The 21,696-nt window shown below is 40.3% G+C and overlaps 1 protein-coding gene across 7 annotated transcripts in view; it reads left to right on the forward strand.

Annotated features, from left to right (window-relative positions):
- Fas1 (fasciclin 1 Fas1 domain-containing) overlaps positions 1-21,696 on the forward strand; it is a 244,839-nt gene that overhangs the window by 138,150 nt on the left and 84,993 nt on the right. For all 7 annotated transcript variants that reach the window (XM_072908597.1, XM_072908596.1, XM_072908593.1 and 4 more), the window contains one exon: positions 16,564-16,699. In XM_072908597.1, coding sequence (XP_072764698.1) covers positions 16,564-16,699 — 136 coding nt within the window. The remainder of the gene's footprint in view (positions 1-16,563; positions 16,700-21,696) is intronic.

A 21,696-nucleotide genomic window follows, 5' to 3' on the forward strand; every position in this document is an offset into this window, starting at 1 on the left:
GAACGTGCCGCGCGAGCATTACGACACTCAATAATTTTCCATGATCTTATTTTTACAACAAGAAACTTCAAATTGGCTTTCCACTTACCCGAGCTTCAATTTACCGCCTCCGCGCCCGCTGTCCGTCCAGTCCACTCTCTTGTCCATTTCTCTTTCCGTGCGCTCGCATCTCGCATCTCGCATCTCGCATCCTCCTTTCATCTTCTCTCGGTGTGTTGCCCGATCCCTTTCGGTCGTTCCAGTTACTTGTCAACCTGTCCTCGTCGTCCTTGGACTATATCGGCTTTATTACGTTTCCGTGTCTCCTGTCCTTTCGCCACCATTCCCACCGATGTCGGCGCGTCCGCGTCGCTATCTTGTCCCGCGTAGAATGAAATCTGTCAAGGGACAGAGAGAAATGCAATGAAAGGGCCAATGTCCAAATGTGTCGATCACGTAATCATCTTATTGTGTTGTAAAGCCCGCGGAACGAGAATTGCCGGATATCGTGCAAGGCCGCACTTTCAGATTGCACCGCGTGCGGCTCTAAACAAGATTCGCCAGTCGAGTTTCACCGCAAATTCTCTCTCTCTCTCTCTCTCTCCCCCCCCTCTCTCTCTCTCTCTCTCTCTCTCTTTTTCTCTTTCCGATCCAAGTACCGGCGAAAAGTAGAGCTCGAACACAGACGGTCGCGTCGCGATCAGTTCGTGTTGAGGTTGTTGCACATGGCAAAATCACGTGGAAAATACAACAGGGATCTATCAGCGGAAACAAGCAAGGCAGGCGGTCCGTAACGAGCATCGCGGAGAACCGTAATTGGGGTAACTGTAGTAGCACGCACGTGGCAATCTGCAAGAAGGACGGCAACAAAACAGATTTTGCGTGCCACGGATTTCCGGGCGCGCGATGTAACAGCAATGTAATGCATGAAAACACATACAATCGCGACGGGACGGACACATGTGAACGCTCTACGATATTCGGCAATTCGCTACGGATTTCCGTTTATTTCTGGCGTTACCGATCCACAGACCACAGGCACCAGTTGGGTTTATGAAATCTAGGTGCAGTATCTAACTGGCGGGCGTGCGATCCCCGCGCTAATGGATACCATCCCGTGTAATATTTATCTGATAATTACCAGAGACGTCCGATAATTCATCCGGGCCGCGCACGTTAAATACTATCGGCGCCTCGGTCCCCTGATTTCCCGATTTTAGTTAACGTAATTATCACTAATGGATATGCCGCATAACACTTAGCTACTAATTAATAGACACGTTTCATTAATCCCCGCTGTCATTAGAAAATATTGCTGTGCGCGTGTATAAACGGTGTGTACTCTCTCTCTCTCTCTCTCTCTCTCTCTCTCTCTCTCTCTCTCTCTCTCGCTCTCTACTCATTTAAATTATGAATTATCCCGTAACATATTTCCCGTCATATTCGCAATTATTTTACATTATCCTTGCATGATCCTGTAATTAAAATATTATAATTTATAATTATACTGTATTGTGTATTGTCTTTTCTCTTTTCAAATAACTTGTATTATTACTCGAATAGAATTTCCTATTTTATTCTTTTCTGGAATCTGCATATTCGCGACGTCATTCACTAATTCTACAGACTTCTTTAAATCTTTCTCTCTTTTTCTGTTTTCTTTATTCTTCCGCGTACTACCGAAAATTCACAGAACCGGCCGACGCAGGCCGCATGGAAGATTCACGCGCTGAGAAAAATTATGAAAGGACACACGCTAGAGATACGTTGCTTGCTGCTACTCTGCGTCCAAGAACAGGATTGCAAAGTCTACCCTCGTAATTTTTTTTTGTTTTTCATTCCACGGCAAGTCCGTCGCACCAGTTAAATATATGCAATTCGAGTAGAGGGAACGGGGAAGTAGTTGGTGTTATATCGCGTTTCAAAGGAGGACCGATGGCGATGCAACGGCACAGTCGTCGTCTCGTCGTTTGTTTTTGCGGAGTTGGAGACACACGCTCGCAAAAAGGTTGGTACCGATCTCGCGCGCGCAAGCTTTTTCGCCTTTGAAATCCGGCGCTTGCTGCCAGCAATTGCCACCGGCTCCCGAAAAGAGAACACACGCCGGCAAAGTACCTTACCAAGGGGCATTCCGCTTCGTGCGACAAAGCGCCGTTACGCGGCCAAATGAATGTCCACTGAAACGCGGTGTATAGGAAATTTCTCTCTTTCTCCCTCTCCTTCTCTTTCGTTCTCTTTTTCTTTCTCTCGTCAGCGCGTAATATATATTTTATACATTTTTTTTCGAGAGAGAGAATTTTTCTTGCCAACGCGTACTATCGCGGCGCTTTTCACCTTCTGCTTCGCATACGATTACATGGCGTGCACGAAGAGTTAATTTCAGATGGATGCATAGATATTATATATATGTCTTTAGAGAGACGCCTGACCGGTGATGTTCAACTTTCCCGTATCATCATTTTTATGTGAAATTTCCTATATTTTTTATACATATATATATATATGAATTAATTCACATAATATTAAACATAACATTAATATTTAAGATGTAAAAGAAAAAAATATAAAATAAAATATATATTAAATATACATATATGAATAGAAAATGTGAATGTTACGCCAAGTTATAATTTTTTTAAAGCAATTTGTTTTTAGAATAATGTAAAAAATGTGAAAAGTTTGATTCGATCTACGTTTGATATATATTATTAGAATGCAAATGGAACCCTATTTTTTTCAATGAGAATTCTTTGACATTGAATATTTATAGTTTTTTTATATTTGATTTTTATTATTTAAAATGTGAAATTTGGAAATACTCAAAGTTAAAAAAATTTCCTTACAACTTTAGGTCAAATTAATCCTTGGAAGAGAAAATTTAAATATTAAAAGAAAAATTGTTGAGGAAAATCAATACACACATATTGTATAAAATCGGATTATCGTAAATTTATACATTGTCCTTGTCATTATAATTTTATTACTCTTCGAAATTTTTTTCACGTTTTTCTCATCTATAAAGAGATCTTTTAGCCCTTCGAAAGTTTGATCGGTAAAATAGCCTTAAGTCACCAATGGAGTCTGACGTTAAACCGAAGAGTCAGCTGTTACCAGAAGCTGTTTCTCCGCAGTTATCGGATCATAATCTATCGTGTCGACTTTCCTTTTCGATGATCAGCAAAGCGTAAGAAGGGAGGACACAGTTTTATCGAACGAGGTTGCTCGAGAAATATGAAGGGCGCGCAGATGCGACTCGACGAAGCTGCAGATTCCACTTCCGACAGTTGTCGTTTAATCGCCGCTGGGTATAAGGGATACTCAAACCAATCGTTACCTCCCCTAGTGTTTAATGACGATCCAGAAGGGTCCGCAGATTCTTACAAATTTTCGATAAGTGCTACATTTGTTTACTGTCTGTCCCTAATGCTGTCTAGAAATCAACAGATTTAGTCTCGGAACGGAATAGAGTACGCGTAAACTCGTTAATGATTTTAGAACTTCACGGTTACTGTCTGGCAACCCCTGGGCTAGATAGCCGTCTGTCACGCAATGTTCGAAGGGCTGGATGATTCTGGGATAAAGTTATGGATATGTAGCTGAATGACTGAAACGTCCATTAATTAAATACAAGTCGCGCAAAGGAAAATATTATAGTTTAAAAATCAAAATGCATGATTACAAAGTAATCGAATTGCATACATGTGGGATAATCTTTAAAATATTTACTTCGAAAGCGATTTTATTCTTTTTTTCAACACCTGTGTATGTGATGTATTTTTAAATTTATTTATTTATCGATTATATTTATATCATACAATTTTTCCTATTTAAATTAATATAAAAAAAACCTTGCATCATTCTATTACATTATTTTATCCGCGTCTGATGGAAAGAGTTCTTTAAATTAAGCTTATCAGTTTCAAAAAAAAAAAAAAAAAAAAAAACGTGCAAGAATTTTACACAAAACTTTGTCATTACTTTGACATTAACGTCTATCTGTGAGATGCAGCGAGAATCACCGTGTCCAAAGTTTAGATTGTTCTATCGAGAATTCGAAACCGTGTCGGACTTGAAGACGCTGTTTTCCAGCGTCTACCGCGTCCGTGCGAAGCCGCCGTTGTAACATCCATCTCGACGTCCAAAAACATCCCGAACGTCGATTTCGTCCGACGTTTCGACGCTACAAACAGCCACTCCGACACGCCTCGTTGCCGATAGCTCGCGCACAAAGAAGACGCGAAACGAATCGGGCAAAAGTGTAGGAGCGCTTCGTCCGTTCCGATGCGTCGCACTCTCACGTAGATTTCATAATACGCTACGTTGCCGACGATCAACGTCCCTCGACATGCCCGAAACTTGGCGCAAAGAGACGTTCTCGTTCGCGTTTTATTTTATCACGGCCAACCGACAGCCAGACAGACTCTTTGAAGTACCTTTTGATGACGAGCGTCACATTGTAACAGTCAAACATTCTACCGGAAGAGAAATAGCCTTCTTTGCCGCCATTTGTTCTTGCAAAAAATGTTCGCAAACAGTCTCGCTAGAGTTACCACTACTCGTGGGACTCGACGGCTAGAGCAAACGAAAATAATATCATTTCTTTGTTGCCGCCGAGTTTGAAATACAGAAAGATTGAAAGTTGAAAACCACTATTTACGATTCCATCCCAATATAATCGTTCACTTTTCTAAAATAGTATATTTAAAATCGTATAAGATTTTAATTTGAAAATGTTTCTTTGGCTTTATTAATTTCGTTTTAATTCATAATCACGCCGCTTTTTTTTTTCAGATAATTATTCCATCAAGGTATTTTCAATTCCATCCAATAGAAGACGTTCACTTTTCTAAAATAGTATATTTAAAATCGTATAAGATTTTAATTTGAAAATGTTTCTTTGGCTTTATTAATTTCGGTAATTCATAATCACGCCGCTTTTTTTTTCAGATAATTATTCCATCAAGGTATTTTCAATTCCATCCAATAGACGTTGACTTTTCTAAAATAGTATATTTAAAATCGTAAAAGATTTTAAATTTGCAAATTTTTCTTTGGCTTTATTAATTTCGTTAATTCATAATCACGCCGCTTTTTTTTCAGACAATTATTCCATCAAATAAACATAATAGTTTTTATAATCGTCGCATCTCTCACTACTTTTTTCTTAGAATTATCAAATCATCCGAAGAGCGTCATCTCTCGAGCAGGAAATAGTCCGTGCGTGTCGACCGGATGAAAAGGGTTTTCCGGAGGAAGAAAGGCAAAAGCATTGTTACAAGAGTCTCTCAGTGTTGCGCAACGGCGCGCCTGAAAAGGGTAAAGCGAAACCTTTCAGCGCAAGATCCCTTGCCCTTTCGCTGTTAAAGTCGAGAGAGAAGGAGGATTGTTGAGGCAGCGGAGAAATTTCCATTCCTAGAAAACGAGATTATAAATCAAAGCGGTGACGCACATTTAAACTCGGAACGTATAAGAGAAATTAATCAGCTACGCGCGTTTGCGCTAATTGTTTATTCTTCTACGATCGATGACGATACCGTTATCCTTATCACTGTGCGTCCTGTCGAGCGGACAAACAACCGTGTGCCATTGTATTATGCGATTGTTGTTAATTACCATAAACGTAATTTTGCGATTTAATTAGCTAATGGATCGCGAACATATCGTTTAATCTAATTATCTCGTACCAATTTACAGAATTATTTCGCATGTAAACTTGGCTCTCTTTGGATTGTAAATGCGCTTTTTGCAGACACACCTCGAATTGCACAAAATGCGGTCGTATTGAAATCCTAATCGTCTCCCTGGTGGGTGCCTTTTGAAGCGGTGCTTTTGTTTAATTACATACCGCCAAATTGTACGTTCTGCGCGTCGCTTTATCGTTAACAGTTTATTTTGTTATCCTCTTGTCCCCTCAACTGTGTGTTTTCTATATATATATTTCTATATAATAACAGGGAGGATTAATCGTTACATGTGTATATTGTATTGTCAGAGAGAAAAATTCTCTCAAATAATTTGTTTTTTTTCTCTCACCTAAATAGTAGCTGTACACAATTATGTTGACCTTTTTGACGCTTAAATTTGCGCGTCTAGTACTTCAAATATCAGACTTAGACTTTTTTGTATCTTCAATTTTTATATATACTTTTATATTGACGCGGTAAATATCGAAAATGATAAGATTAACATCGTCCGTAGAGCAAGTACGCAGGCTTTCGTACAGGCTTTGGTCTCTTGTTTACCGCTCTTAGGAATTCCTTGCTGTTGGCTTCGAAATAAATCAAATTTCATCTTGTTGAGAGGTTTCAAGCCATAGCGTGTTTGCCCACGATTCGTTCGTGGATTCGTGGCGTCATTACGTACACGAACTTCTCCGTTTATTTGCCCGGCTTTTAAATGGACCGCGCGCCATGTTCGCACGTTCGAAACAGGGACTCCCTAAATCAATTCCGTCGTAAATATCCCGAAAATTCGAAGTACCGCGCGCTTTTTACTACCACAACCGTCGATCACGACTATCAAACGCAAAATGGCACGCGGTGTAAATTGAAACACCTCGGGTCTTTCAATCTTTTTTTAGAGACTCGCGTAGAAAAAGAAAGCAACATTTTTACTACAACAAATATTGAGAAAATGAAGTTTTTTAAATGTAAAAAATGTCTTTCACATTCTCCATGTGACATAAAAATCTAAAATGTATTCTACAAATGCTATTTTATGACTACATCTTTGAGTTTTGAAAATAACGAAGTTATATCCTTTACGTATATTTAATTTATAAATGTAAAAAAAAACAATTTTATTTTAATTCGGTTTAAACAAAAATACATCTCATTCTCCAATGTGAAAGAGTAGCGAGAGACAGAACAAACTCGGCAAGTGAAAGCGAAGCGGAGAGCGCAACAGAAGCAAAGAGACAAAGAGATGAGAAAGGAAAAAAAGAAAAAAAAAAAAAAAAAGCGAGTGGAAAACAAAAGCGGGGCAAACTCCCGATAGGAGAGAGGAAGAGGACAGTCCGTTTATATGCGCCTCATCGCCGGTCAAAGGAGAAATAGCGGAAAAATAAAGCTCCGGTGCGTAGTGTATGTCGTGCTATAGTAAACACCGGCGTCGCAGATAAATGGAAAAATGTTGTACGAAACGGCGGGGCGCGAAACTTCCGATATCGATGGTGGCGATGGTATCGCCCAGGACCGGGATATACCGAAATCAAGCCGAAGCGCGATCCGAAAAAAAACGGAATCGATAACCCGTTTGCGTCCGCGGCCACGGCCGCGGCTCTCTCTCTCTCTCTCTCTCTCTCTGATAAACGTTTCATAAATATTCATATGTTTATATACGCGTGGACCGAGGCGCGTTTAGCGGTCGCGAGATTCTCACGTTCTGCCCGCGTTGCCGTAACCGAGGACAGATACGACGATAATGAAGATAAACGAGGAGCGAAGTTTCTCGCGGGAATAGTAGATCGCGGCCGGATACCGCTCGCTCGACCAGAGTAAATCGGATGTATGGCGTTAGTTGCTACTGTGAAATTACCACCTACTTTGGCCGAAACTAGTTCGCCGGAGATTCGGATGGAATTTAGAGCTTCGTTGACTCGAGTATATGTACGGATCAATGTCTATCATCGATCCGAGAAGATACAAGATTGTAACGAATAGAAATTGTATGTCAGATACTGCAAAAGTTTTCAAAATCAAAACTTTAATGTAACTTTCTAATGTATATTTAATGTATATATGTATATGTATAATTTTACTTAATATTATTACGCCCGTGCATATTTCGGTGTCTGATAATAATGAAAAGTAACACGTGACATAATTGAGCGAAGTGGAAGACAGCAACTAGATCATTTTCAGAACTTTCCGAGTAGCTGGAGAAGTTTTTGGAAGAAGGAATTGCTGATGGCGCGCGCAGACCCTCTTTTAACGCAATCAAAGTCGTTCGATAAATCAAACTCGGTGAAGTTTTAATTGATCGAGGCCTGACCGCGAGACGAGGCGAAGTAGATGATATCCTGCTCCTTTCCACCCTCCCTCTCTCTCTCTCTCTCTCTCTCTCTCTCTCTCTCTCTCTCTCTCTCTTTCCCTCTTTCTCTCGCACCTCTTATGCGCGAGTCTCTTCTGCTTGCTCCGTAAACGTCCAAAAAGTAGGCGGGTTATAGACCAACTTTGTAGTAAACTCACTCAATCAAAGTTACTAGGAAGAAGCCCGCACTAGAGACGCGAGAGCGACGAACGAATGTTTTAATTCGTAATTAAGTTCATAAATCCTCTCGCGGAAACTTTGCGCAAACTCGAGAATCCACCTATCATAAAATACTGACGATTTAAGATGCAAAAATTCATTCCAATACATATTAACAGACGCATTCTTGTATAATGTTGAAATATAGAGACGTTTTCTCGAAAAGTCAAACTTGTTCGACTTGTATCGATAAATAAAGCTGAAGCTGCACGAGAACTTGCCAATGGAATCCTGGCCAAGTCACGTAGTATGCCGCGGTCGCAGGCCGGATGCGGCATTGTTACTTCCCGATTCCGGTCCCCTGCGCTTCCGTCGTATCGCTTACTATTAACCGACTGCAGATTCGACGGTCGACCCTATCGATATTCAGTTGCCGGGCTAGCCTTTAATGGTTATACTGAATATTGATTACCAATTAGCGCAAGCATAATCACTGCGGATTCTAATTGTTAATGAGGTCTGGGAACGCGGCGTGCGAACGCGCGCGCGGCGGGGAATGCACGACGATAACACACAACTGGGTAATGTCCGGCTCGATTAACAACCACTTCCTTGTTTTTAGTTCGTCGCGATAGCGTGCGTCGTCGCGGGACGCGCGTTTAATTATTCAGCGAGTTACGTACGCGCTTCCGTTCCGATGCGGTCATATCATTAATTACCACATTGCCGGATTAACCCCTTAAGGATATGGTTTACCAATCCGTTGAAATCCTCTAGAGAACCGTCTCCATTCAATGATTCTATCGAGCATATATTACCGTATAATATTGGAAGTAGATAACCAATTATACATGTTACATGATACGATGATTTCGAATAAATTTTTCAGCGCTTTATCGTCGCGATTAAATGGGAAAATTAATCTTCTTAGGGTATTTCTGGCGGAGATTAAATTCTGCAAATATATACACAAATCAATGCACGTTCCGTTATTTTCTTTGATTATATATATTTTTGAGTCTTCTATTAATTTTGAAAGTCTTTATTTTTTGTATTTTAAAGCATTTTATATACACTCTAATCATTACGATACATAATAATCTTGCACTATCTAATCGCTACATCGATAAAGTGAACTTTCATTATTAATATATTTAAAGTCACGTATCGTTAGCTGCTCAAAGAAATTTAATATCAATAAATTTATTCGCGAAAATTCGATTTACCGAGTCATGAGAAAATGAATAGACGAACACATCTTACATCGTCGTGCATCAGTTTCGTGATCCTCGAAAAACGTCTCGCAAATGCGGAGGACGGATGATCGATCGTCAAAGACGGCGAGTCGCAAGAGAGACGGGAGCGCTCCGATGACTCGACGACGATGGTAATTCGAGAATTTTCATATCGCTAAGTAACCAGCGCGCCATCCGTTCCGACATGTTACATAAATAACGTTAACAGCGGGGTGGTTCGTGATGAATGTTCATCATCGGGGCATGAAATATTTATGAATCGAGAGATGAATGAAAACTCATATTTTTTATATTCCCATGCACGATTGCGATTTTTTCGGATTATTCTTTCCATTAAACGCGCGATACGTGCTTTCTGTTGCGAATTAATTTTTGCTCCTTTTTTTTTTTTTTTCTTTTTTCTCGTTATTAGAATATGTTTTCTCATTTTTAGCGATCGAGGCGAGAGGATATTATGAATCAAACGACAAAGATTGACAAGATAAAGTACGAGTATCGATAACGCGAACGATCCGACATTACAACATATATAGCGATCACGAACATCCAAGGAAATCGTGATCCCCACGATGGGGTCGGATTTAAGGGGTCGTTCCGATGGCGCCAGTCGGAGATCTCACCCTCGTGCTCTCGTTGCCCGAAATTCATTTCTCCGAATTGTTTATAAGGGGACGACGATGCTACGGCGATGAGTCACGTGGTAGGTGAAGTAAATTTCCCGGTCGTTCGTGAGAAATTACGACCGATAAAGTACACGACGATCGCAGAATCATGCGAACCATGAAAGTTTAATAGATGGCGTTTAATATTTTAACGTAACGGCCGTTCGCGCTATCGCAAACCATAGATCCATAAATTCTTTTACGTATATGGAGACCGCACAATGTGTGACAGATAGCCCGCTATATATTACAGGAAATTTCCACCATCCCAAAATAATTTAATCGGTCGAAATTGCTCGGTCCGTTCGAACGTGTATCTCGAATTAATACCGTATTTAAAGCTCCGCCGAGCGGAATAATATTCTAAACAAAGCAAATATTTTGCGACGCATTAATTGCCTTCAATTATGATTGGCTGCGCCTAATTATAAAATGTAGAAACGAATAAAACTGGCGCGGAATATCTTGCAGTTCTAAACGGCCGATTAGATTGTTCATCCCACAATCTTGAAAGAACCGCGTGCTCGAATCTTTAAACATCATTACTTGCCGCCAACGCTGGCAGAGCACACGTCACGTTCTCTCAGGGACGAACCCCCGTAGGCGAAATATCGGTGGCGCGAGTAAGTGCATTGAGATATTGAGATGTGACCCACGTATTCAATATAAGGGCTTTTACCGACGACTTTCCCCCGATCCTTACGGTATCCTTTTCGCCGTCTACCCTTCCCCTCGACCTACCCGCCTTTCTCCTATCAATGCGCACGCGGTCAATTTACAATGAAATTGCCGCAACGGGCTATATTGCATAATGCGTAGCCATAATGCATCTATGCAACGCTTTCGATATGCAAAACGCAATACATATTATATACAAACAATATCGCTTTTGTCTATGGTTTCCGTTATCAATTTAGTTTCTCAGCTTTCTCATGACCTCTTTTAATTTTTAACCTCGAGTCTTATGCAAATCACGAATTAATAATCTACCAGGCAAAATCGCAGTCAAGGATTTCTCTTCGACAGTCTTGAATTTTAATCCTTACAATTATTTTAGTCAAAGATCTTAACGTATGCACGAGTCAGAGGTTAAAGTTGAAATTAATCAAAGAACATATAATCGGTGTAATAATAGCGTGTAATCTGGGACATCCGAGATATCTGGGAATGTATGTAAACAGACGCACACACGTGTACATACAATGTATAGCGACAAAGACGTTATCAGGCGCATGCCAGGAACGCTTTATAGCTCCGATATCGAATCGAACCGAATCGAGAAGTAATTTGCACGTAGTAATGGCACTAGTTATATCAAAGAGAGCATGGCTGCTAAGGTGTTGTTCTTGTCTTGGCGACGTTACTCTTGATTGCCGCCACGAGACGATGTTCTCTCTCGACTACTACATGTCGAGATGATGATATTGCTGTTCCCCGCGTAAATGCATCGAAGTGATGTTAGCAAGTGCGATCGTCCCCACATATAGAATAACGTTATATCGACACAAGTCTGCTTCGTTATTGAGTCTGCGCGTGTTGAATAATTTTAGATTGAATATTTTCAAGGGGAGGAAAGAGAGAGAATGTCGCGCGACATATTAATTTGCATATGATGGTGCGCATCCAATCAAATCCATTCGCGTGGATAAATCACTTTGTCGTATAAATAAATGTAGAATACAATGAATGCATCGTCAATGAATCGCTCTGCTATATGCGCGCTATATCGAAACTCTTGAAGGAACGTGAGAATGCAAATATTGAAAATATTTCGCTCTTTAATCTCGTAAGAATTTTTTTTATAATTATACGTATCAAAAATTAAAATATTTCACAAAAATGTGTGCTTAGGAGATTCCGCACAATTTTAATCTACTTTTATATCATCTAGATTATACCCGGACTTCTACAAGAATATATTCCAAGTGTTCTAACTCGGTGAACTTATATAAAGCACTAAAGCGCGCTCGTACGGATGAACTGGCATAATAATATGCAGATTAATCGTAGTTCTTTGACGCGTGAATGTAATTGGCAAAGCTCTCGCCTGAGTGACGATGTAGTTGACTCATAAACGACAAGACACATCTCGTCCGTCCTTGAATGAAAGTTCACCCATTCGTATAAATATCCGTATCTGTCAAGGGCGCGGTCGTTGGGGTGTATAGGACATAGAAGAATAAAAACAAGGGAGAGAAGCGATACATAACAAAAATAAACAACCCACGCGATCGTAGAAATGCGAAAAGTTTTTAAGGGCGTCCCCCGATGTCCGATACATCTTAATATATAATGTAATGGGTTTAAAACAGTGTGATGTACAGTCCTCGTTCATCAAGTGTATTTGATTAACGACTTATATATCATTTTTTTAATAACAATTTATACAACATTTTTGCCGGCGCATGAAAGGAACGAACGACGTGCACCTATAATATTTTAAAATATCTCTCTTCAAGATAGCCTTCGCGAACGAGAAGATAAAAGTACAAGAATCAAATGTTACTTTATTAGTGAAAAGTTCAAGTCGCAACATGGCCCAGTACAGGAAAACTTTTTAATAAGTAAGTTCACTTTAATTAAATTTCGTTACTTTCAGTATTTTATAGTGGACACAACTCTCCGGTTTATCTTCTATTCAAGTTCGCAAACTCGTAAAAACACAAAGTCCTTGTATTCTTCGTCTCTTTCTCTTATTTTTTGTTCTACATAATGAGTGAAATTAAATGTGATTATTACATTTGCTTCGCGACGAAGATACAATAGAGTGTGCGATGATTACAGCTTGAACTTTAAAGTAGAGAAAACGGTATTTCGAAGAGATAATTGAGACTGTAAAAAATGACAAAGCGTAAATAATAATGTTACGTTGCGCGAATAAACCTCATAAAAATATTACGCAAGTTGGAAATCGCGCAAATAATCCAAAAGCCATTAATTTCACCAGGTCGAGTTGAAATAATTATTATTCTTTTTGTATATTATATCTGCGCGTATAATGATAAATGCACAATGTAATAACAAAAATATAAACAGGAAATATTTAACTTTCCGTTAATTATTTCTCTGTAACAAAAATAGTAGCAACGGTTTTAAAAGAATATATAATCATGCTGTATAATGTATAACGATGCTGATGTATGCCGTGAGATAGAATGCCTCGAGGACTGAAACGTGGACATGAATTAAGACGTGGAACATAAAATTAAGATTCATGTCGCGTTTATTTATTGCGCGTAATTTTAACACGAGAACGTAAATCTTCCCCAATAGCTGGATTTTCACAAGTTGTCTCTAGTTTTGAAAAATGTCCGAACGAGCACGGATTATACTCGATACGGAAAAATTATGCTTGAATCTATTAAATGTGCAAACAATCTCGAAAAATGAAATATAGAGAGTAATATACATATTTATAGCGTTTATTTCGAGATGACAAATTTCGCTGAGAAATTATTCTCAGATCACGCGCGATATTTCGAAAGCACGTAATGCGATAAAATAACGTCAGAAAGAGAAGGAGAAAATAGAAAATATATTTTAGCGTTCAATTTAATCTAATTTCCGACTTGTCGCGACCGTCTCTCTCGGTTCTCGATTCCACGCGATTACCCTTCATGGAAACATCCGGAATCGTTTTTCTCCCGTTTAATCGTTATCGACGCGACTATTTTTATTCACCGAGTAAAAAATATGTGATTTATAAATGCAAATATTTGTACATATTAATATAACACATAATATATATACCATGAGTTTGGAGCGCTCAATAAACATCGCTTTCACATCTGGATAACTTTGTCAATAAATTTGATAGATGAAGTTGAGTGCGTTAATTTTTAAACGTGCAATTTTTTTAAATAGTTTGCTCATCTTGAAACGAAAGTCTTGCAATTTAATTCAAGAAATCAAGAAGTTCATCCAAACAGAATATAAATGTCAAAAAGTTCCTGTAAAGCAATTTAAAAGACGTCTTAACCGTTCAGATTCATTTTTCCTTTAAACGATTTTTAGTTCCTTGTGGCAGCTTCCAAGGTGCCGAGTATATAAAGTGGCTTTAAAAACCGCGAGTTTTTCGCAAATCGAGATCTCTCGAGTCGGCTGATATTATACAAGACTTGATAAAACTCTGGTGTCTACCAAGACAATCGACACGCGAAACAGGACGTCTCGATTACCAAGCTAGAAACCTTTTTTCATCCGAGGAACTGTTTTTGTCATATCTCTCTCTCTCTCTCTCTCTCTCTCTCTCCCCCCTTTTGTCTATTATTCCCGACCAATCCCGTCGCTCTCTCGGGCTCGCCTCGACGAACCAACTCGCATTAATTGCCGGGAGTCACGACATGTCTCCATTACTCAAGAGCTTCGTTAAAGGGAGACGAAGGGGATAAGAGAACGTCGCGCGGATAAGGGACGAGAGAGATAAAGGAGGTCGCAACCATGTTTCACCATTATTTTTCACAAATTGGGCCCGCGTCGCCGTTATCCTTAATAAGAACTGAACGACGGATGGAAAAAGGCCCCCGTTGTTCGAGGAATGAAAAAAAATTTCCGCATTTATCGTCTTCGTAAATATCATTTGCGAATTTTATTATTATGAGATACTCTTACTTCTCTTTCATAAATAATTCCGAATACATCGCGTCGCATCGACTTTACCATCTAAGTTTATATTGCGCAAGGCAAGACATGACATCGATTATCGTGAAATATATAGAATGAACGCATATGGCTTCCACTAATTAATCAGAAATTTCCTGCCGGCATCACCAACCGACCAATGCAACTAATAGACCTTGCTCCCTGAATCTCCCTGCCAATTATCCCGCCGTGTACTAATTAGCATATATGGCCGCGGTAACAAAGTTTCCCGCCTCCGACAGTGTCGTCCACGAAACTTACAGCTTTAATAACTCGTGAACTAACGTTTTGATTTTACAATCGAAACGTAATTCCAAAAGTTGTTTGTGACTTGACAATCGAGAAGCAACGCGGCCACTGCTAATTTTATTATTTTTAATCTGCAAAAATGTTGTAGACAAGTTTGATGACATTTAAAAAAAAAAAAAAAAAAAAAAATAAATAAATAAACGCTGGATATAGAATATGACTGCACATAGAAACAAGAAAATATAAAATGCTAAATTACTCTATTAACTTCGAAAGACTTGAACAATTGTCTGCGTGTTAGAGAGCGGGCAAGTATACTGTCACGGCGGAAAAATCACCAGTAAGGTACACCCCCTGCGTACGGAAACTTTAGCAGTTTATTATAGCGCCGACATAGTTCTCCCTCAGTAGCGGAGTTTCAAGCAATGAGACGAAATAATCGCGTTTTTACGATAGTAGTGCCGAGTTTTACGAGAATCGGAAGCCTCGGCGACGCTTTTGTGCGGTAAAACTTGTTCGAATGCCACACGCGTCATAAAATCGACAAAGCGAACTGCAGTAGCGACGTGGGTTTTATCATATATACTGGTCGACATACTTTCTGCATCTAATGCGAATAAATTCGTTTTTCTACGTTCCAGAGTCTATAGAATCGTTCGGATGCATAAATGTCGCGAAATATAATATATTATACGAGCACTGCATTAAAAATTTCATTAAAATATCTTATGCCACTTATTATGACAACACGTTACAGCGTAATAATAATATCTCATAATGTCATTACAATAATTACAATATAAAATGACAAAAACAATAATTACACCGCGATTAAAAGTGATTACATTTAAAAAGTGAGAATCGAAAAATGTAATATGAAATAATATTTAAAATCAAGCGTTGAAAAATATAATATTTAACGTTCTAAAAGGAGTCCAATATCTTTCAACGCTATGTTTTTTCCCAACTCTCAAGCGACGCGACGGTCGACAGAAAAGGGAGAAGAGCTGTACAGTAGGGGAGGGTGGATTCGTAATACCCGCCGGTAGATCGGACTTTGTATCCGGCTAATTAAGCATTGATAACTAACGAGGTTCCTTTGTGTCGTCGCCGCCGCCGCCAGCGGATGAAAGTCCACGGAAAATTTCAACCGACATGTCGGATTAAATGCTTTAACTCGCGCGTCGAACCTGTGTTTGCCCGAATTCGAGATGCAAACTGCGAGAACTTTAATCCGCTCTGATGCGAATTACCCGAGGCACGCTCTCGTCGTAGGGAGATGGATGGATTCTTTTTTTCTCCTAGCGAAGAAAAAGCATTCGAACAGAATCGATCGCTTCGTTCCGGTATCGCTTTCTGCTTTATCATGCGGGGACGATGATTAATTTAACGACCTCCTATAAGCCGGTCCTTTTTTGAGTGCAACGAGAAATTGTTTGATTTTGTTCGGGGAACACGATGTGAACGGAGGATATAATATCCTGTAAACGGCATTTCTTTTTTCCTTCTTCGTTAATTAGCGCGATCAGTAAAGGGATGACTAGATCAAACGCGTTTTAAAATGGTAATGTGATTTTCTGTTACAGTTTTATCAGCTCCTGGAAGCCAGTCAAGTGGCCAATACAACTCTCACATATCGCCACGTGACTGTATTTGCGCCGACTAATCGAGCATTCCAGAAATACAACGGAAGCACGAAGAATCTAGTTCTGTATCATATGTGTGAGTATATCGTAACATCTAATTTTTTATTTCTTCAAAATGAATGTATCGTTTAAACGGCAAAGATATTTTACAAAAATATCAAAGTGAAAATTTTTTTGTAATAATAAATTTTATATTAATATTAAATAGATAATTTAATATTAAATTATTACATTATATATTATTTTAATATTATATTATAAATATAAAAATCGTAATAAACTCTGCATATTTGGCGAGTAAAAAATTAGAGATATATTAACAGATTTTATAAATTAATCTGATAAAATATTAAAAGCTAGAAACAAAGCATTGCGTATTACGCGATGCAATATTTAAATACTTGACGCGTCTGTGAACTCCACAATCAAGAAAATTCGTTGTCTCCGCTATTGTGTCACGTATTTTCCGGAATAGGCCGCGACGACGCGGGAAAATTCTCGACACGATGGAAAACTCAATTTCCACAGTTTGCGCGAGGCAGACTCTGCCTCTACCGCATCTGCATTATTTCCTTTCTTCCGGCCGGCTTTCGCATTGCGCCGCGCCGAAGTGCATTAGCTTCAGCGAGCCGAGTTTCGGTATTTCGCGCTTTGATCTCGGCCGGAGCGCCCGAGCGTTTGCATCCGTAATGCATCCGCCGAGCTGCAAAGCCGCGGCGGATCGGAAGATGCATTCGATATCCACGCCGGACATTTACGCGCTTTCGTAATTCAAGGCTTCTTCGATGGCCACGAATATAACGGGATAACGGTGGGGATCCGTTATCGACGTATTTGCATTTACGACCATTCGACCATCCATTTGGAGGCATTCATCGATGTAGATTCTGATAGAAAGGGAGGGGCAGAGGCGGAGGGCATTGTTGCGATTGAGCGTAGCTGACTAATATCGCGCGGCGTCAGCGAGCCGACGTGTCAGCCGATCCGTCCACGTTAATGCATCCTGTTGCACTTTATTGTACGTCCGTCAGGGTGGAAATCGAAACGAGTTTGCGCGCACAAGGCAATCACATTCACGCCAAATTGTTCCCATTCCAAAGATTGAAGAAATATCACAGTTCGCTTTTTAATATTTCCAAAATTTCGTCGATGTAAAAAGCACTTAATTATCGTGAATTTCCAAATAATTACACGACAATTTCTGTGACGGTTGGCAAAACGCAAAAGAGAGTACGTGAAACATCAATCGTCAGCAGTAAACACTCATATCTTTAAGACACATCATATATTTTGTTCTTTAATAAAAAAAAAAAAAAAACTGTACAAATCGTTTTCGATAGGGTATTGTTAGGTCATTCGGTCGCGTAAGAGACGTATCGTCTTTGATCAATAAGGAACACGCAGCAAACAACCTATTCAATCAAAATCTAGCAGCTTTAGCGAGACATGGTAAACGTGGCGACAGGCCTCGTTAGGCGCGCCCTCGTTCGCTTCGCATCGCATCGCATCGTATCGCATCGCATCGCATCGCCTCGTCGTCTCGTCTCGCCACCGTCTTCGCGTCCGTCGTCTGTGTGTTTACCATGTCGCATGCGGTGTGTAATTTCGTCGCGCGATGTTTGCGCTGCCACGTGCGCGGAGCGACCTGGCGAAACGCTTACACGGATAGTCGCATCGGCGTGGCATGGCGCCATCGATCTCGACGGAGACTCGAAAGTAAACACGTAGAGCGACCCCGCTGTCCAGCGCGTACCCTTCCTTCCGTGCTTACGTTAAACCCCGCGATAAGAAAGGGCCGCGCCTTCGGCCGCACAACCGGCCACACCGGCAAATAATTAATCCGATTTGAACGGCTAAGCCGCGCGCGCGCGCGTAACCCTCTCGGTGAGCGTCGCACCGGAAAACGAGCGTTTCATGAAGCAAGCTTTCATGATGGGGTACGCAGTATTATTACGTGAGTTGCGGCAAACCTGTCGAGTGATTCGGGGACCGTATAAGCAAGAATCTAAATAAGTGTAAAAGAGAGAGATTTATTATTGACAAGAAAAAAAAATTCAAATCATTAATCTACTTTTTATCGTATCATGTATAAAAAGAATAATTTGATAAGTGATATTTTAAAATTATAAAAAATTGCAACTGTATAATTTTTATATTATATATTTCTTACCTTGAGTATAGTGAAAAATTTTCTTTTAAGTATTTTCAAAATAACCTTTATCCACACATGTGTGCGGTTAATCTGAGAGAAATTTTTCTCTTCTTCAAACTCACATTCGCCACAATAAAAGTATCAAAACAAACTCTCTTACGGCTGTCAACGATACACTCTTACGTACTTATTCTTTAAGTCTGTTTTTCTCCACTGGGGATAATGTCACGAGTTACTTGGACGAATTACCTCAGAGACCACCGCGGGAAACGCTCGGACTAAATAATCAAAGGTCGTAAGGTCGTCGACTTTTCGTTGACGCGATCAATGTTATTCGGCCCGAGGCATTTTTTCCGTGAAACTACGACGACGACGACGACGACGACGACGACGACGACGACGACGACGACGACAATGGGAACGAAGGAAGGCGCGTCGTCGTCGGTGACGCGACGTTCGTCGACGGGCCGCTACTTCTATTCCTCGTAGACTGTTCGTCGAACGCTTCGTCTTTCCCCCCTTTTTTTTTTTTTTTTTTTTTTTTTTTTTTTTTGTCTACTCCAGAACGACGTATTGGAGAGCAAACAGCTCGAACGAAATTACCGCGTGCAAAAGACTTTTTACGAGACGCGTCTTGTGAAAGAGATTGTCAAGAATTACATTATCCTCCTTCCCTTCGTTCCGTCATCCTTCCCCCGCCCTCCCCCCCTGCCGTGATGCGGGGTAAATAAAAGACGCCAGCTTGATGCTGTCGAGAAAGCACGACGATAGTTATGCTCGCGTGATGCTGTTGACTGCATCGATTCGAAGCTCAAAGCAAGCTGAAAATTATTTACTCGAGGTAATGAACAGGAGATAAGTAACTTTGTAACATTACTCGCTCTGACATTTTTGTTACGCATTTTCGTAATAACACACCACTTTAATGTAAGAGTAATGTAATATTTTACTTTAGATCCCTTTCGTCACATTAAATTATAATTCTCTCTCCACGGATATTTACGCCCGTAACTTTTTAGACATTTAAGTTCTTGACGTTTTAAACCTCTGCTTTAATTCCCGTATATTTAGCGAATGTTGTGCGTTTTTCCTTTTTTTTTTCCGTGACAACTTGCGGATAATAAACTTTGGTGGAATTATAGCTAATCGCAATTTACCCGACCGTAACTTTGAACAAACGTGCAATTTAGTTTTTTTTTTGTTCGCGCAGAATCCAAACGAAATGGAGAACTCAAGAGGTCGAAACTACGACTCTGTCCCCTTTATCCCTTGAGAGAGTGTCGAGTCGCTTTCTCCCGTCTCTTGCGCGCGCACGCGCACGTTAAGAAAGGGCTCTCTTTATCTCGTCAAGTCGGCGCCTATCTCGGCGGTACTTTGCCTCAAGCGGTAGCAAGAGGACCGAGAGAACTGACCCTGCACTCTCTCTCTCTCTCTCTCTCTCTCTCTCTCTCTCTCTCTCTCTCTCTCTCTCTCTCTTTCTATCGCGCGCGAATCTACTGCAATTTTGTACATCGCGAAAAGTTTCACAATTAGTCTTGGAACTTTCATAATTCCGCAGCTTAACCCGCCTTGTTTTGCGGCCGAGCGTTACTGCGGTCGCTTTAATTTATCATTTTACCTCTTGCCCGACTACCTCCGACTTTTCCTCGTCTCACCTCAAATGTACTTCTCAGTGCCGTTTAGTCTTGTCCCACGCGATATCTCGCTCTCAGTCAGTCGAATCTCGAAAACCAGGTGTTTTTAATAATATTAATTATTTATTATTCGATCAAGTAAAAAGAAAAAAAAAAAAAAATTTTTCTGCGAAACTATTCATATTTAATCGTAAATTATACGAATTCTAAAATTCGTCGTTTTATAAATCCGGTTTTACAAGTGTCTCGTGCATTTCGAGTTGTAAACAGAATAAAAATTCGTTACTATTTCTAAAGGCGACCGAAGAAAGCACCCAAGTTGTATTTGCAATAAAATTTGGATGGAAAAAACTTTTACGAGTGCAGCGACACAGGTGTAGGGACACAACGGCGAAAGCTTACGACAGTCGAGCCGCCAGGTATTATCCTACTTTAAATACATAGATGGTCGAGTAAAGGTTTAAGGAGTACAGGCCAGCCGCAATCGCAACTCGCGGTCTCGCAATGCGAGCCATTCATTCTGAAAAGTTACATTGCGGTAAGATATAATGCTTTGCAAAGCGGCGGCACTGGTGTAGCTACAATAAAATCGTACGGGGCCAACGAAAAGTGTTTCTATGTATCGCACGTATTCGCGATTAAACTTAAATTTTTCAAGAATCCCGGCGGCCCGAAAATAATTGAAATCTGAGCCTATTAAGAGGCGTATTATATATAACCTAACGAATTTCACATCAGTTTCCAGAATATCTTACGATAGGAAGCTTTTAAGCCCCTTCTCGTTTCCACGTGCGTTGCGAGCTCACGTATCGTCGGGAATATTCCTGAATAGAATACGAATCCCGCTGTAGATTTTCAGTTGGAAACGCCCGACGTTCACTGTTAATATTCTACGGTTTCGAACAATCGCGGATACGACGAATCTAAACGACAATTCAAAACATTTCTAGCTAGACGAGACGCTCTTTCATTCCGTTCGTGACATGCGACGGTGACACAATGGCGGGGTATTTCGACTGCCGGTAAATTTAGTCGCGGAAAGTTAAAGACTTCGGTCGCCTCGGGGACGAAGGCGCAGAGAGCACAAGCAAAGAAGATCCGAAGAGGCTTGCGTCGGTCGCTAGATGGGTGGCTGCGAGATTGGTGGTCAGGGGAGGGAAAGAGCGGATAGGAAAGAGGGGCATGACAAAGGAGAACGGTGCGAACTCTGGCTTCTAGGTAACTTAACTGCTCCTCCGGTCTTTGTGCGAAACTTAAAGACACTGTATAGTCCGGGTATATAGGAAA

The sequence above is a fragment of the Anoplolepis gracilipes genome, chromosome 16, assembly GCF_047496725.1.
Source record: "Anoplolepis gracilipes chromosome 16, ASM4749672v1, whole genome shotgun sequence".
NCBI lineage: Eukaryota > Metazoa > Arthropoda > Insecta > Hymenoptera > Formicidae > Anoplolepis > Anoplolepis gracilipes.